The sequence below is a fragment of the Hirundo rustica genome, chromosome 4 (assembly GCF_015227805.2).
Source record: "Hirundo rustica isolate bHirRus1 chromosome 4, bHirRus1.pri.v3, whole genome shotgun sequence".
Lineage (NCBI taxonomy): Eukaryota > Metazoa > Chordata > Aves > Passeriformes > Hirundinidae > Hirundo > Hirundo rustica.
In genome coordinates, this window is record NC_053453.1 from 72,170,782 (window position 1) to 72,188,017 (window position 17,236).

The window sequence follows — 17,236 nt, forward strand, 5'->3', positions numbered from 1 at the left end:
AAAGCATTTCATTACATGAGGCTTGCAATTTCTGCTCCTTAATTAGCTCTCATTAATTCTACTTACACTCTTGCTCAATGTTCTTAATAATTCCTCTTGAACTTTCCTGTCTTCTCCCTTAAATATTTGCACAATTGACTCGTGTCCTTGTTAGTTCTGTTCTTAACTAAGTTTTAGTAACAATAAATCACTCCTGAAGAATCAATCACTCCCCAGCAACCCTACTGAGAACTGTTCTTTGAACTTGTATTCTAGTTAAAAAACAAAACAACATTCTGAGAGAAATAGTTTGCTATCAAAGCCTTATAAAGATGAACTACTTCATTTCTGCCCCACGACACCAGGATCTGGCCTTTCTCATTGGCATCTCTTGTAGCAACCTCCTGTCTCACCATGGGCTTGTTTCATCTTTACATTACTGTGGGATATAGATCTCTCCCTCTCCAAGGAAATATTTTTCATTTGTCCAAGCTACTTGTAGGGTTCTGGAAATTACTTTTATTCTCTTGATCTTGCTCTGTCTGCATCATTATTTTTAATGCTTTCTTCATTTGCAACCAGTGGCAAATCTAATTTTTGTTTACCTTCATCTCCCAGATCACTCATATTACTAAACAGAACTCACTGTTGTTTTTTTCTTTTTTCTCTTTTCTTATTCAACACATGTCAACTATGTAGGGAATTACTTATTTAAAAATGAGCAGTTAGAATTTAGAGCTGAGGCAGTACTGTGACTGTGACAGATTAAAGGGTTTAACAAGAAATAATAACAGAACTTTCTGTACAACATATTTGTCAAACACCTTTCAAAACAAATATGTTTGAATCCAACAGTAATCCCTGTGCCACAAGAACAGACCTCATCTCTTTCCCAATTTAAACTACTTCTGAGTTGTAGTACCCTTTGTTTAGAGGTGTTCAGCTAATTTTCAGTCTCAAGGAGAACATAGCTTATCTGAAATAATTTCCTTTCACTTTGAAAGAATTTTCTGTGTATATGAAATTAAACACAAATTCTTTATAAACCAGAGTTGGTACAAGAGCTTTCTTCCCGTGGCTTTTTATTTTGTTTCCCTGTGTCAGAGTAAGGAGAACTTCACTTGGACGTTACCTCCCTCCATCAACCAAGCTGCTGATTTAATTCTGCCGCTGATACTCTCTGGATAACTTTGTTCAGCTCAAAGTGATTTTTTTTTCTTCCACTTGTTTTTTATCCCTGCCTTGCCTATCCGTGCACCTCCGTTCCAATCCCTGTTGGCTGCAGTAAGGAAAGCAGCACACATTCATAATATTTTGAAAGGATATTGTGGCCTTTTATTTCATTGTCATGCACTGAGTCGTTGGCAGGTAGTATATATTTTCCATTTAAATCTATACAATGATAGTCATAAAGTGTAAAATTTAGTGGGCCCATGAGAGGAATGATGGGAACCAGCTCAGACTGAGCGAAGATCTCCAACCCTGTTCCAGCTCAAGCTGAGAGAAAACCCAGAAAATGCAGCAGAGCATCTACCTGTACTGTAGGTTGGAACATCCCTGTAGCCCTGTGCTGCAGGCTTAATGTTCATCCCTTTGGATTTGGGAAAGATTGGCTTCCACCTTTCCTCCCAACACATTTAAGCCATCGCATCTCACAAACATTTTTGGAAGCAATTTGTACTCTCACAGCGTAGGACAGACACGAAGTGGAAAGCGTCTGGATGTCTGTGTAAGCCTAAAGCTGATTATTAATTCGTCACCCACATATCAGCTATCCCAGAATCATTAATCACCGGGAGTAGTACATGACAGCTTCAGAGCTTTTCTAAAAGGAAAGCTGGAAGCACTTCTGCAAAGAGCTGTAGGAGTTTATTTTTCTTCCAGCAAATTTTCCCCTTGTAAAATTGGTTCTGAATTCATCGCCCACACACGCTTTCCTGAATTCTAGTAACATTTTACATTTATTGGCGTGAGGTTCAGGACAACTTGGCTTTGTTTCTCCTCCCCTCTACCTCTGAGGAGTTACTCTGTCCACAAGAAGGAATGGGCAAAAAAATTTTAGCAGTGAGGTTTGAAAGTTTAGCTGCTTATCTAGGAAAACAGGGCATGCCTGAAGTCATGGCAATGAAGTCCGTGGCAAAAGCAGGCTTCCTCCTGAGCCAGGGCTGAACCACTGTTCCCTCTGCTTCTCCATGAAGCAGGCAAGGAAATATGCTAGCAACCTCCTCCTGGATGTCAGCAATGGCTATTTCTGTTACATCTGGTATTTTTTTTTTTTTTTTTTGAGGAAGCCCAGTAGGCAGCCTGGCAGATCCTGGCTGTTTGGAGCTAAGGCAGCCCATAGTCAGCCCTGTGCGAGACCTGGAGGGCTCTGGATATCTCCCATTCTCTGTGTTGGTTAATGAATGTGAACAGAACCTGGCTTGAACATTTCAAGTTCAAAACCTACATGCATTTCAATAAATTCACCTCCACCTCTGCATGAACCTACAATTTTAAGGTAGAGCAGCATTCCCCCTGCGCTCCTGTTCCTGCCTATTGCTGCTTTTCTGGGCATTATGCTGCTGCAGTTGGACTATTTTTGTTCTAAGGCAACAAATCCTTCCAGAGGCCAAAACAAACCTCCCCTGGGGCTCCTTTATATTCCTCTTAAGACCACTTAGCGCACTTTGCCAGGTGCTACACTGATGTCTTTATAAAATAAGCCTGCCCTGTCTCACCCTTCCACCTGCCACATCCTCCATGACTTCAGAGGAAAACTCTCCAGGCCTCTAAGGTTTTCACCCCTACACAAATGTTTCCTTCTACCCCAGGCTGACTTTATTAATGCAATATTGCCTGTAGTCCCTATGGATAAAGTGCCCAGTGCTGCACTGCCTGCATCTGAGAGGAGCGAGCATTGTCCCAACAAGCTGACTTCAAATTATGTAATACACGTTTGGAAAATTTCATTTTATTGGTATCGTGGCTTTTCTGTGCTTGAAAATGGAATTTAAAGTTATTTTTCTCAGCAATAGTGGTGATGCCATCCAAATCTTATGTAGAAGCAGTGAGCCTCCTGATTTACAGAATCTCAGGATTCAAACAAAGCCATGAATTGCTGAGGGAAATCTTGAGACTGAAACATTTTTAGTACCTTATAAATATCTGTTTAACAAAACTTGTCTTCATTGTGCACCCACAGCCTTAAACAGTAGGCAAACATTACCAACCAATCTTAACATCTCTGTGTTCAAACAGTTTCCTTGGCTGCAAGTATTTCCTTAGCCAAAAAAAAAATGCAGTTTTTTTTCTTTGCAGAAGGTTAGATTAGATTAATGGTCCTTTCCAGCCACAAAATCCATAAGGCCGTTCTCTGTTGTTTGTCTTTGCAGAAATTTTGATAGAGTTTTCTTCAAGCAGGACTGGCTGCTTTTACACGTGGCAGAAATGTTGCAGCGCTGAGGGAGAGGGCACTCTGAAGCTGATCCAGGGGTGAGAGCTGTGCATCTGCAGCAAATCTGGCACGTGTGGATGCATCAGACCCACAGGGCCTGCGCTGTGGAGCCCAGGCATGCACCCACATTGACAAGACCTCTGCCTCTCCACTGCTGCAGCATTTTTTCTCTAAGACACCCTATGTGAATGGGCAAATTTCCTTCAGGACAAATTCCTGCAAAGTTATAGCACTGCAGTCTTCTGGCTTCCTCCTTTAAAGAACCAGTGTGACATCTGAGTGTGGTTATAAAGAATACCAGCTCCTTAGGGAGTCTCTTGTGCATTGGATATCAATGTAGGATTTGCACAGCAGGATCTAGGTCTCCGGTTAAAAATCCTATAAGTAAACCTGTGCAAACACTAAAGCAAATTTATTTACCTGGATCAAAAGTCTCTATCACAATTCCTGTGATAGAGATTCCTGTCAGTTCTGTGAAGCTACATTTGGGATTAATTTGGCCTAGTACAATTATTTTCACATCTGAACACATCATAAAATCTCTTTATAGAGATAAATTAAATAAGGAAGAGCAGAACAAAAATTATTTACTATAAATTATGATATAAAACAGGATAGCAAAGTAATCTCTGCACAGATGAACTGCTAAAATATAATCAGTGAGACTCTGCAGAAGACTGAGTATACCTGAAAAAGCTTTAACATGTCTTGAATAAGATATGATCTTGGCATACTTTTAAAATCCCTGTTCATCTCAACAAAAAAAAAAAAAAAAAAAAAAAAAAAAAAAAAAAAAAAAAAAAAAAAAAAAAAAAAAAAAGAGGAAACGAAAAAGAAAAGAGGAAACATCAGAAAGATTGATTTATACGGCTGGGAAGCAGAGAAGATTACTAATGGGATAAAGAACCTTCCTATTATAGGTTACTGGTCTGAAGGCAGTCCAGTATCACAGTACCCTGAAGCACTATTTCATATTTTGGATCAGATGACAGCGGATGGATGGCCAGGTGGAAGAAAGGAATTGGAAGGCCAGGATTTAAAAACATGATTACCCAAGTTAGGCTGCCGCAACAATGACCTTATTTTCAAGTCACAAATCATCATTTGTCTTGCTGAATGGGACTCCTACCACTTCTCTGCAAACTCACTAAAGTGGGCTTGATTTAAGTTACCTACGCTCCACAGCAGCACAGTAATTCCGAGCTGTACTGTCCCCTTCCATAATGAAGTGAACTGAACCCAGGATTTCATGTTTGCACTACACAGCTATCTGTGCTGTAATTTACTTTCACTTAATTAAACGGCCAGAACTTCCTAAGAACACCGTTAGGAGCCTACACACTTACAATGATGGGAACAAGGAGGAAGAAAGACTAATTCCAACACCTGCAAATTGTTTGTGTGCATGTACACATTGCCTGCTTGAAGTCTCAATGATATCATCAGCACGGCAATCACTTAAATGTGCCTCTCCCACCAATTAGAACTTTATCAAAAATTTATCAAAGTCGCTTAGATTTATCAAGCTCAACTGAAAAAATAAAGAGAGTCTTGTGCTACATCCTGAAGGGAAAGTTTGTATAAATTGGACCTGTCAGCAGAGGCTGATCTTACCTGTCAAAGTGGCACACAGGACACAGAAAACAAGTCTCAGGACAGAGATGTATTGAATGTTACAGACCAGAATGGAGATGCTTGAATTGCAAACGAGAAGCCAGAGTGGCCAGCAGAAAACAGTCAGAGCTGTGTAAGCCTCATGTGTCTCATACCTCTAATTAAAAAATCAGCCTCATTTTCTTACTGGCTGATGCTCACATTAGCCCCTCAGTTTTTCCCCATTTAGGAAAATGGATTGCAACCCAGTTTGGGATGGAGGTGGCATGGAGTATGCACTGAGAACCCACAATAGCTAATAAATGCTCTAATCCCCATGCTAGAAAAATAAAGGCTCTCCTGCCACAGCCATTGCTTGAGACATGAGCCATGGGAGTTCAAGAGCACACCCAGGCATGGGATTCATTGTGGAGCAGCTGACACTCTCCTCCAGTGAGAGAGCGCATTTCACACACCAACTCCACCTCTGGAGTCACCCTCAGCAGCCAATTCCACCTGCAGGAATCCTGTGCTGCAGGAGCACTGGCGGCTTCCCCTCCCATAGCCTGGCTCCAGAAACACTCAGCATTTACCTCTCAGCCTCCTGACAGTGTTACAAAGCTGAGCATCGTGCCTCCAAACGCCACTGCTCCTTAAAATACAGCCCTGCTCCCTCTGCTGAGCTCTTCCTTCATCGTAGACAGTCAGGTTGGACTAGAAGGAAATGTCTGGGTAATCAATACATAGTGCCAGGCTGACATGCTGCAAAAAGTCATGCTGCTGCATGATGCCTTAAGTCTGACTGCTATCAAAATGTGTCAGCTGAGAGGGCCAAAACAGTATCAAAATTTGTTTTCTTGGAAATGGCCATTACCAGCCATTAAGGAAATTCAGTTTCTGTGTCTGTCTCACACCTGTAACCATACTGAGCGAGCTCAAAGGGAAAAAAACAACTGTTAAACCATCACAGAACAGCACTATCAGTACTTTGAGCTGAAATTAGTTATCCTAGAAAGGCTGTTTGAAGATTAATGTTTTCACAGCACTCTGCAAAGGCAAGGACTTACTAGTTATGCACCCTGATAAAAATACTCACGAGATTCCTCATGTGTTTCAGCATTATTGTCAGACGGGTGTTCTCGTAGGATATCACCAGTTGTACTCCAGGCTTGTGACCAGCTGACTGAGGACCTGAAAAAAGTCCAAACAGCTTGATTTTTTTTTTTTTTTTTAGTTAACAGCTTAGAGGAAGTAGATCTGTGAAATATTGAAGTACACATTAGCTAGCATATAAAAACCTGCTGCATGCTTAAATCAGGGGTGAAATTAGAAAACATGGATAAGGAATGTGATGGAAGAAAGTGGTCTGACATGCAGTGCTCATTTGCTTTCTTGTTTGTTAACTGCCAGTGAGATTTTCTGTTTACTAATTGCCATCAATCTGAAATTCAGAGGGAAATTTATGCTCGAGTGACAAATAACTGGGGTGGTGTTTTTGGCAGTCACTGATGACACTATTCACCATTGCTGCAGTTCTGTCTGGTTAAAAACACTGGATTTTTAAAATTTTTTTTCAGTCTGGAATAGACAGAAAAAAAAAAAGAAAAAAGGGAAAATAGAGCAAGTTTCCTGACCAGCTCCAAAACAAGTTAGAGAAATAACATCATATATAAATTCTCCTTTCCTCATTCTGTACTTTATGTGTTCCAGGCTGGTTTTCATGCAACCCATTGCTTTCATAGATTTTTCTACTGAGATGCATTTTAAGAGTCTGATACAATTCCCACTGAAAAAAACGCCCAAAAACCAACATTTTTCATTTTCCAAGCAAGAAGAATCAGTCTCATAATGTGGAAGAAATGACTAAGCAAATCCTGCTTCATCTTTCTGCAGGAGGCACTGAGCCAACTGTCTTCACTGCCAAAAAGGTGTGTCCTTGAAGCTGGGTAAGTAAAGTGCTTTACCTGCCCTGCAGAGACAGCAGGGAAACACAGCAGAGAAAAGAGGCCTTTTACCACTGTAAATCAGGTAATGGTGAACATAACCTCTCTTCAGCATCCATCTGACCTCCTTATTTTGCAGAGTTTCACCTGAGCAGGGGCTGAGGAGCTGGGCTTGAGCCATTTTGCACCAGCTGGTGGCCAAGGACAGCCCAGACACTGCCTGTGTGAAGTTGTCTGGTTTTACTCAGGCAAATAGGGCTGCATTTAATTAGACCAAAGCTGTATTACAACCACGAATTTACCTGAAAAAGTAAAAGAACTCAATCCTGCTAAGCTTCCAACACAAAAAGGATGTCTCATGGGCTGAGTTCCCTGTTAAAAGAGTAGCTGAGCTTGAGACCTCAGACAGAGAAGTCCTGCTCTCCTTCCTGCACCCTGGGATGTGTCACTGACACACCAGCCCTGAACCCACTGCGGGGTGACATAACACCACCAGACAAGACAAGACAGCGGTAATTAATGCTGTAAATAGAAGCACATCTTCCCAGAAGCAGAGGCAGTGACGAAGAGAATGTCAGGCCAGCCATCACGCACTGGAGTCATGCACTGCCACAAGAGGCTCTTTAGGGAGCACCAGGACTGTTCCCTGGGTTGCAGGAGGGTTCCAATGTGTCCCTTTCAGCCTCAGCAGACACCGGGGCACTGTCCTACTCTTGCCCTCTCCTCCTCACACGTGCCCCAGAGCTCTTACAGCCAGCAAGAAATCCAGCTCCCTGTGCTCAGCCTTTCCTCTGGCCAGCAGAGGAGGCGGCACAGGGGGTGTGGCAATGGATAAACCACCTTGGGTGTGTTTTTCTGAAGAAACCAAATGTGTAGCCTCTGGAGCAAACAGAGATTAAAATAACTGCTCAGCAGACACAGTGACAGAGGTGTCATGTGCTACCGACAGCCAGAGAGCCAGTGTGATTGCCATTTATCCTGAGGAAGGGAACTCGAATGAATTAGCAATAACACAGGGTGTACACGCAACTGCCATAAGATAATTTCTCCAGGCAGCCTGGATACCAACACTACTGAGTTTATGATGCTTGAGTGGAATTTCAGAATATTAATCCACCTCCAATTTCTCCCCTTTAGAGACTACAAAAATACATTTTTAATCGCATCCTAACTAGAGAAGGGGCTGAAACGCTCTTGAAGAATTGAAATCTCAGGAAGAAATCACTAAGATGGGATTCAGAAGACCAAACAGCAACTCTTCATTTGTTATTCTCCCTTATGAACCTTGACAAATCACTTGGCAAGACTGAACCTTATTTCATTTCTTGTGGTATGCAAATAGGAATAGGGAGGGACAGGGGATGAAAACCCCATGAACCAGACAATGTTGAGTTTTTTCCAGGGTAAGAAGCCCATAAAATTCAATTCCTTTTTTTTTTTTTTTTTTTTTTTTTTTCCCTCAAGCTGTGGGTCCTTTAGCCTTGAATTTGCAACAGGAAATGTAGAATTCTGGACTATTACACACAAGTGTAACACAAGGGCAGTTCTGTTTTAACATAAGGGCGCAATTCATTTGTGTGGCTCTGTTAATTTTGTGAATTGCAGTGAGTCACCACAAGTGGTTTAGCAAGAGCAACAGATTTCAGAGGCTAAATTACATCATCAGAGTCCAGCTGATCACCGTGCCTTCCCTTTCCCACCACACTACCAGTGCCTTCGTTTTTCATTAATTTTTACAGTGTGGTGCTTATATCCAGTGAATGAATTTCTCTGTGGGAGCTGGTTTTTATTTTTTTCCTTGGATGTTAGAAATGTAAATAGGTTTCTAATGGAAAAAAAAAAAAAAAAAGAAGAAAATGCATTTCTAATTGAATATGCAAAATGAAGCCTGAAACACACACTACAGGCACAACTATTACTAAAGTATTTGCTCTTAGTACGCGATAAATTGAGTACTAATGGAAAAAAAAATAAAAGGAAGGAAAATAAAGCATAACAGAGTGTGGGAAATTGGATAAACATTGAAGAGAACACTGTTGCTTATATTTCCTAGTAAAACCCAGTTGCTGTTTGCTGCACTCAGCTGGTGTATTTTCAATTTTCCCACACTCAGTGCTAGATCATATCCTCTTTGAAGTCCAGGTGATTTTAGCTTCAAGTGGTAATAGAATACATGTACAATAATTACTTCCCATCTATCCAGCTTGGGCAGACAAACTCGAGGTCAGGCCCTGTGTTTTTGGGAAGTGTCATACTCAGTTTGCAGCCCATTTTAGACAAGGACCAAGTGCTGGTCTGTCGCAGGTACAGGACAAATTGCACTGACTGTTGCTGAAGCAGGAGTTCCCCTCAGGGATTCTTCACTCTCTGGTGTTGATGCTGTCAAATATCAAATGAGGACAAGCAGTACTTGTAGTTTCTTCCTCTCTGGTTTGTGCCAGTGTAGGCCAGCATTCCGAGAGGAAGTCAGCCACCAGCCCTACTACAGAAAATCCCAAGCACTGCCAGTTTATAACCTCTAATTGAGGAACATAAGTACGAGAAAACTCTGGGTCCTTTTGTGTTTTCAAATGAAGAAATGAAGACAATTAGCCTTCAGATTTCTACTGAAGGTGAAACTCAAATATACAGTTCTTTGCTTTATCTAGATGGTCTTTTCTGGCATGCTGGAGAACAACCAGCTCCATATTCTCCCATTTGGGCAATGTTTTCCTTATCAGCATTTTAAAACAAGCTCTGCATTACACTCTGCACAATGTTTGAGAATTATAAACAGCGAGGAAGATGCTACTGACAAAATCAATAGGGAAACTGTATAGGGAATCTGTAACTTAATAATACATTGCATTTCACATGTAGACTGCAGAGCAAAGTGAAGAAACTAATTAACAAAATGTCAACGCTCTGCCATCAGGGAGCTCAATATTATTCTGTATTCTGCACCCTCAGATTTTTCTTAGACCTTTCTTCTTGGTGACAGCCTTTTTTGACGTTTGGTATCAAAGAGTCCTGGAACCTGTTTGGTTTTCCAGGGCTGCTGTTGAATGCCCCAAGCCAACCATCTGCCTGTTTTAGTCACAGCCTCCAAAGTACCTGACTTCATCCAGTCAGCTCAAAGTACTCCCTCAGTCTCGGTGCTTTAGTCCTCCAAGCCAACCAGAGGTGCTCATGGGCAAACGCAACTGAATCAGGAAAGGTAACTGGTGGCAGAAGCTTTACATTGAGAGTGAGCAACTTCAGAAGATCAAAACACTCCTGGGACATGAGCAAGAGCCTTATTCTCCTCGGGAACTACTCATGAGGACTGTGGCTCTCTGTGGAGGGGAATACCATATTACAGTCTCGCTGGAAAGCTTGGATCTCCCTTTACAAGGACACAGAACCTGCTCCCCTGCTGCGCCTCAAGGACAGAGGCTCATATAAACACATGGAGCACTAATTTAACATGCCAGAGCTGGGGCTGGGCTGTACAGTGTTATAGCCCATAGCCTAACTAAACCAGCCTGAAGTATTAATATTTTCAGGAGGTATAAACTCAAGAGAAGAAAAATTAACTAGTTTGATATAAAAATGTTTTTGATAGACTTTTCTTCCTTCCTTCTTTTAAAGGGCATTTATAAAAGTCTGATTGTGAAATCATTCCTGATACCTGCTCTCACTGCCTTGTAGTGAGCTTGGTATGAAGAAATGTTGACAATATCCAGGATAATTCAGAATTCATGCCACTGAGAGTACTGATTCAGTATTCATGTCAAGTAAATTCAACACTGATTTCCAATCTCTCTGTTGCTGGGAGCAGAGTACAAATTCATAAATTTTAATCTTTATTTTACTTTAGTAAGTATAATTACCTACAACATTTATAAATTAAAGCAGTGTAAGAAAAAGATGCTGGTTTGATCAAAATTCATAACCCGATCCTATTGGGCATTAATCTTATTTCATATTGATCCTAACCAAGAGAGAGATGATTATTTTTTTGCTTGAGAGAAAAGCTACCAGACCCATGGAAAGCTACAGCCCATATTAAACTTGAGTTATTTTTTCAAAACAGACAAATATTAAGACCCCTATAACCTCAAAAAGGAATGAAATTTGAAGGGGGGAAAAAATGTACTTTTTCCATGGCAACCAGCTCTTTGCAGGCTCAGTGAAGTTAATTCCTTCCTGGACTGACTATGGCATTACTACAGAGTTCAAATCAAGAGTGTTTCTGGGCACCCTCAGCCAGCAAGAACCTCTGGGGCCACTTTGCTCCTCCCAGCCAACTCCTTGTTTGCTCCCTGGCAGCTTGGCATGACCAGACACCTCCTCCTGCCTCAGCTGGACTTGTGTCCCTTCTGGATGCCAACAGTGAGCAGCATGCCATGGAACAAAGATTTCAGCCAGCTCACTGGGGCTTGGCAGGAGCCTGACTCAGAAGAAAAGGTGAAGAATAGAAAAACAGCTGTGAAATAAATATGTCTCAATAGATTTCTCAGGTGGATAATCAGCACGTGCATGGCAGGTCTCCCTCTGATAGCTGAGCTCGCCTGCTTTCACAGCTCACCACAAATGGCGCAGTACCTACAGCAGCTCAGCCCATGGTTCTTGTTTTCACCACGTCTAAAATCATTGTTTGGACCTTGTGTGCCACTGCTGGTTCATCAGTAAATGACAGTGATCAATATTCTAGGCTAAAGAAAGCTGCTTTTTTTGTGGTTTGGGTTTTCCGTTTGTTACTTTTCCCCTGTGTTTTTGCCCTGAGTCTAGAAGCGAAGTATCCAAACTTTAAAAGGCAGAGTTCTCAAACAGGAAAACACTAATCCCCCTGTAACCTCACTGCTCGAGGCCAGGGACACACTAATTAATCTCCCCCAACCACGTTGTGGCCCTCACCACCAGTAACTACACAGTGAGGAACAGACTGGGTTACCTGGCACACAGCTTTCATCGAACAACCACTAAAAACATTCTTGACTCTGTTTCTTCATTCTCTTCCTTGATTTTGCTGTCATTGACAACAAAACAAGATCCTTCAGTCTATACTGGTTCAGGACATCAATGTAGGAGGTATGATGTTGCAAGTTATTCCTCAATTTTATTATAGATTCAGCTCATGATTTAACATAAAACTTTTACACCTGGATTCTCTGTAATAATTAGGCAGCCGAATATTAATGACATATCAAAATTATTCTGGGACTTTAACTGCCTTGTGCCTCAGCTCAATCTGACATCTGTATCTTTGCTTAAAGACACCCACAGAGAGATGCAGCCCGTGGGCCCAGATTACACTTTCCTAACACCTAGGACATCTTTGCATTGTCTCCTCGATCCTTTGTAAAAGTTAGAGCTTTAGTAATAGACCGTTAGTAATTTTCAATAATCATAATGGGTTTAATATGATAATGGCATGCCCTAATCAAATGAACTCCACACAGGGGGAATCTTACAAAGGCTGAGAAGCCAGAATGGGATTTATTTTGTTCTGATGGATTAAAAAAAAATGGTCCCAGCAAAAGAGATAATGAAACCTCTGTCTGCAGAGGGATTAAATTAACTTAATGGACATGCAAACTAAATATGCAGAGATACAATCCTTTCTGAAATGTGGAAAACTGATGATCTTGGAAACTATCCTATCACTTGGAGAACATAACAACCAGCTGAACTGTTGTGGTGCAGAGTGCAGCTGCAGACTCCTTTATGAGGTTTTATTTTGCCTAAAAACTGAGCACAGAAGATTATTATCAGAGTAGAATGAAGGCAATGGAAGACAATAAACATTCAGAGTTTACTTTTTATGGTTTATGCTTTGGCTCTTAATGCTGTAATGTCAGAAATTAGATTAAATTAGGCGCTGGACAGAAGAGGAAAATGGGTTAAGTATTTAGATAGGCTAAGGGAACAGTGCAGCATCTCATTTAGCAAGAAGTGAATTACCACAGTCATTAATAATGTATGCCCAAGCATTAACATAATGTTCTGTTATTTACTTGCTCCACTCATTGTGAAAATTACTTTAGAAGTCACCCCTGATTTTCTTCGCTTGTGCAAGCACATATTGTGCTTTGTCATGACTCACATCCTTTCCTTCAAAACCTTTGAATATTCTGTTTTGTAAAACAAGAAACTTGCCACAGTTTGTGTAAATAAACTTTTGTTTTGCATATAAGCATGTTTATTCAAAAAGAAACGAAGCAAGGCTGAAAGGAATATGAGGAAGAGCAAGAAATCTACAGGTGACATTAGCAACACATTTTCAAATACCTCAAGAAATCTGGAATTATTTGTTGGCATCCTTATATCCTAAAAAAGCCCAAACCATCTAAACAATTTAGACTCACCTATATTGCATAATACTATCAAGGGTTATAATTTCTTAGTAAAGAAATAAGACCATAAGTAAGAAGTAATCCACATACCTAAGGTCAGATATGACGGATCTTCTGCCAAGGTATTTTTGGACCAATTGAGGAAGAAGCTGAGTACAAGCTCATTCTGAAAGAGAATACAAATACTGCAGGTAATATCAGATGTACCATCCCCCTCCAAGAAGCCTGCTGGTAATTTTTAATGCATATATTAGAGTTAGCAATAAAAGGGAGCTTTTCCTCTTTGATCATGAGCTAGGAACCCAGGGAGTGACTTCTGCTCAGGCACTGGGAGGATGATGGTGTCCTTTAACACTGTCTCAGGGATGTTCATTGGTGCATACCTGGCCCCTTTCTGTCAACACCCTTTCAGACAGCAGCGAGCTGTGGGGGCCAGAGATTTGGGCTCTTGCTCCATCTCCAGTAGCTCAAGGTTTGTACTAGCAGCTGCAAGTACTTTGACAGAGCAGCCCATCTGTGAAACAAAGGCTGGAGACTCTTTGCTGTGAGCTGTGTAGTCAGCAGGAAACTTGCCCTTGGCACGGGGCTGACCACAAGTACCTGACCTCGTGTGTGCCTCCCTGAGGCTCAGATATTGTCCAAACCTCCCTGCCATGGCAGCTTAATGGACACTCACGCTGGAAAGCTCCGTACGCGGTTAAATCCCACCAGAAACCCACAGGGAGTGAAAGGCATGATCGTATTTCACCATCCTGTTTAAAAGAGTAATCCAGCTTATGTACTGCTGTAACTTTTATTTTTATGTACTGACCTGTGCTGCTCTAGTGAACATATATAACAGGTAGTTACATTCAGCTGGAGAGAATTAAAACAATAAACCAAATCCCCAGATTTCAGTACTTTGCCAGGTAATAAAAACATGAATTCTTAAATGGACTCTCATGACTCTGAATCAAAGCTGGACAGTAATTGCATTTTATTAGCTTTTCATAAAGCCATATTTCAGAATGGCCATTCTTTAGGATGGTTAGATTTGTTGCATTCATACTGATGTTACTTGGACTGACACTGTAATGAATGGGTAGGACAAGAGACTTTTCGGATTCCAGCATTAAAATGTCACCACTGTTTTTTTCCAGTCAGTGGAAAATATCGTGTCTCTTATCGGCAAGATGTACTTCATGTAGTATTTGTGTTATTTCAGTTTGACAAGATGTAGCATAATTCGTGCAAGGAAAAAAGAAAAGGGGCAGGGTAGTGACAAAAGCAGCTAGTGAGGAGTTAACATGTGGTTACAGCAGACAGAAGAACAGATGTGTATGTTCAGTGGAGAGATAAGATTTAGAAATCTGGATTTATTTTAACTGTTGCCTTTGTTTTTTTCACTCTGCTGTTTGGAATTTTTCCTCCCACACTGAAATTTTCTTTAAAGGAAAAAAATCAGGGGGAAAAAAAAAAGAAGAAGAAGAAAAAATGAAAGAAAAACCAACATAATTGTTTTTCTTGCATCGAATGACAGATCCTTAAGTTATTAGCAGTGGACTGCCAATACACCTGTCTGTACTGAGCATGAGTAATTATTCTCTCATCTGACGAAGACAGCTTACAGGGGAAAGCCCATACACCTGCCACAGCTTTAAACATCAGAGTTATTCCCTAGGGGACCTTCACTGGCTCTTTCAGAACAAGTCCCAAGTGCAGGAAATCTCCAGGGCTGAGAGTATATTTTTGGCAGCCCAGCTTTTATTTGACAGAATGAAAATAAGCAGAGCAACTTAAGTGGCCCTATGACTTCAAAGATCTTGAGAGAAGTAGGCAGGAGGTGGAAATAAAGATACACAAACTGACTTGAAAGAGAAATAAAAAATTCCACGCTGAGCTGTGTGGCGTTTTTTCTGCTCCCTCTCCACCTACTCCTTCTGCAATAAAAGGAAAAGCAGGAACCAAGAGGTTTGTAAATAGGAGATGCAGGGATTGTTTCAGGCACTAATTCCAAAATCTCATTCTAAAAGAGAGAAGGCTGAAAAAGAGAGACATTTTTGGTTTAAGTACAGGAGTGGAATTGTGCAGAACTTAGGCATGAACAGGACAGGCATGGTGCCACAGCTGATGGCAAAGCTTCCGGGACCGTGGGCCCATCATACCCAACAGGTCCTGAAGCCTGAGGGCAGGCAGCAAGGCTGATGTTGGTGATGAAGGAATGCAAAAATTTAATAGAACAGATGATGTGGCAGGAGCAGGTGCAGCAGGATGTCCAGGACAAAGTGTTTAAGCAGCAACGGGCCGATGTCTCCTGGGTATTTGTGGAGATAAGCATTTTGCACACTGTTATTTAAAAGACAGCAATTTCCCCCTGACCTGTGCTAATCTGCCTGCTGTGGGACTCTAGCACTTAGATTACCACCAGAAATTGCGTAAGTGCCTCATCAAGTATAGCAGTGTCCTCTCACGCCTCCAGGCGCGCAGGCTAGCTCAGTCCTGCACTGCTACTACGAGGATCGGTCGGGGTTACAGGCAGGGTAAGTAACCTCCTCCCGGTGGGCTCTTGGTTCCCCACACCAGCGCGTGGACCCGATGGAGTTGCGACTGCGGCGACGGTAAAAGAGTCGTCTCTCTTTAGGCAGGGTAGAAGGTAGTTTATTAAAGGGAGTCCGTCAAGGAGCTCCGCCTCAGACCACTGCTGCCCAGAGAGAGCAGAGATCAAAGCTTGACAGCCACTTATAACCGGGGGAGGGCTGACAACGGGTCAGCCAACCAGGGAACACGGGGGTGTAACAAGGGTGTCAACTTCTGAACCATTAACAAATCACAGGAGGGCAGGAGGGGATTCCCCGGGCACCAGCCTACCACTCGACACCTCTCCTGGATCTTTCCAGAATCCAGGGAAGGGTCTTGAAGTGACAGACAGGGCGACCATGAGGAGAGGGGGGGATTGACAGGGACAGGTGCAGGGAGGGAATGATCAACATAAAACGTGCGCCTATTTAACCAACTCATAAGGGGGAAAACTATTCCAGAACACAGGGGGGTACAGTGGACTAAACCATTACAAAAATAACTCAAAAATCTTACAAAAATAACTTAGTAACTTAATAAAACGACTCTCACACCACTAAAATCAAGTTCCCCCTTTTTCCAGCAGAACTCCAAAAAACTGAAATTTCAGGTGATTCCTAAACCTGTGAGACCTCCATCAGTTGGACCCCGGTTAATGTGACTGAAGCACAGAACTTAGCCTGCACCCAAGTACACTGCTAAGTAGAAACAGATGTATGAGCTGTTTTAAGGTGGAGCGAGCCCATTTCTAACCCAGCTGTTGTTGAAGAGTGACTGTGAATCTCAGGGACCCCGTGATGGTCTTGGCAGAAGGGAAAGCACTGAGGACCACCACAAGCACTCACTCCCTTTCCCCCCCTGGAATTCTTACCTTTGAATCAGCAAATGGAAATTCCCTAAAATTCTGCACACTTAGGGCTTCTTAGGAAATCCTCCTATCATTTGTCTAACCGTTCTTACCTAATAAGACAACAATCATTAAAAGGTAATGCTGATATTCTTGAGGGTCACTCAACACATTAGCCCAGACTGGAGCATACTGCTGTTTGTGGTCAGTCTGGCCACTCACAGACCTTTTTTCAGCCATTTGACTCAAAAGGGGCAAATTCCACCTTTACTTGCGCTAGGATACAACTGAAATTAAATATTTCAGTGGCCTTGGGGGGGGCTGGCACAGCCCTGCGCTGCTGCAGCATGGTGGAATTTGTCTGCTGCTCTCCATCAGAGACTGACTAGAAAAGCACTCTGCAGTTTGTGAAACACAGCCTGATTTCAGGCCAGATTTAATTTTGATAGAAAGAAAAGCAGCCTCCCCCCTGCTTTCAGCTTTCTTTTCAGCTGTGCTAGAGTAGATTTGGGGTTGGAGAACACCCATGCTCCTGTTATACTTTAACAGGATGGAGAATCAGCAG

The 17,236-nt window shown here is 41.9% G+C and overlaps 1 protein-coding gene across 13 annotated transcripts in view; it reads right to left on the minus strand.

Annotated features, from left to right (window-relative positions):
* PIK3C2G (phosphatidylinositol-4-phosphate 3-kinase catalytic subunit type 2 gamma) overlaps positions 1–17,236 on the minus strand; it is a 244,152-nt gene that overhangs the window by 15,435 nt on the left and 211,481 nt on the right. For all 13 annotated transcript variants that reach the window (XM_058420387.1, XM_040063030.2, XM_058420389.1 and 10 more), the window contains 2 exons: positions 13,359–13,434; positions 6,105–6,199 (listed from right to left, as the gene is read on the minus strand). In XM_058420387.1, coding sequence (XP_058276370.1) covers positions 6,105–6,199; positions 13,359–13,434 — 171 coding nt within the window. The remainder of the gene's footprint in view (positions 1–6,104; positions 6,200–13,358; positions 13,435–17,236) is intronic.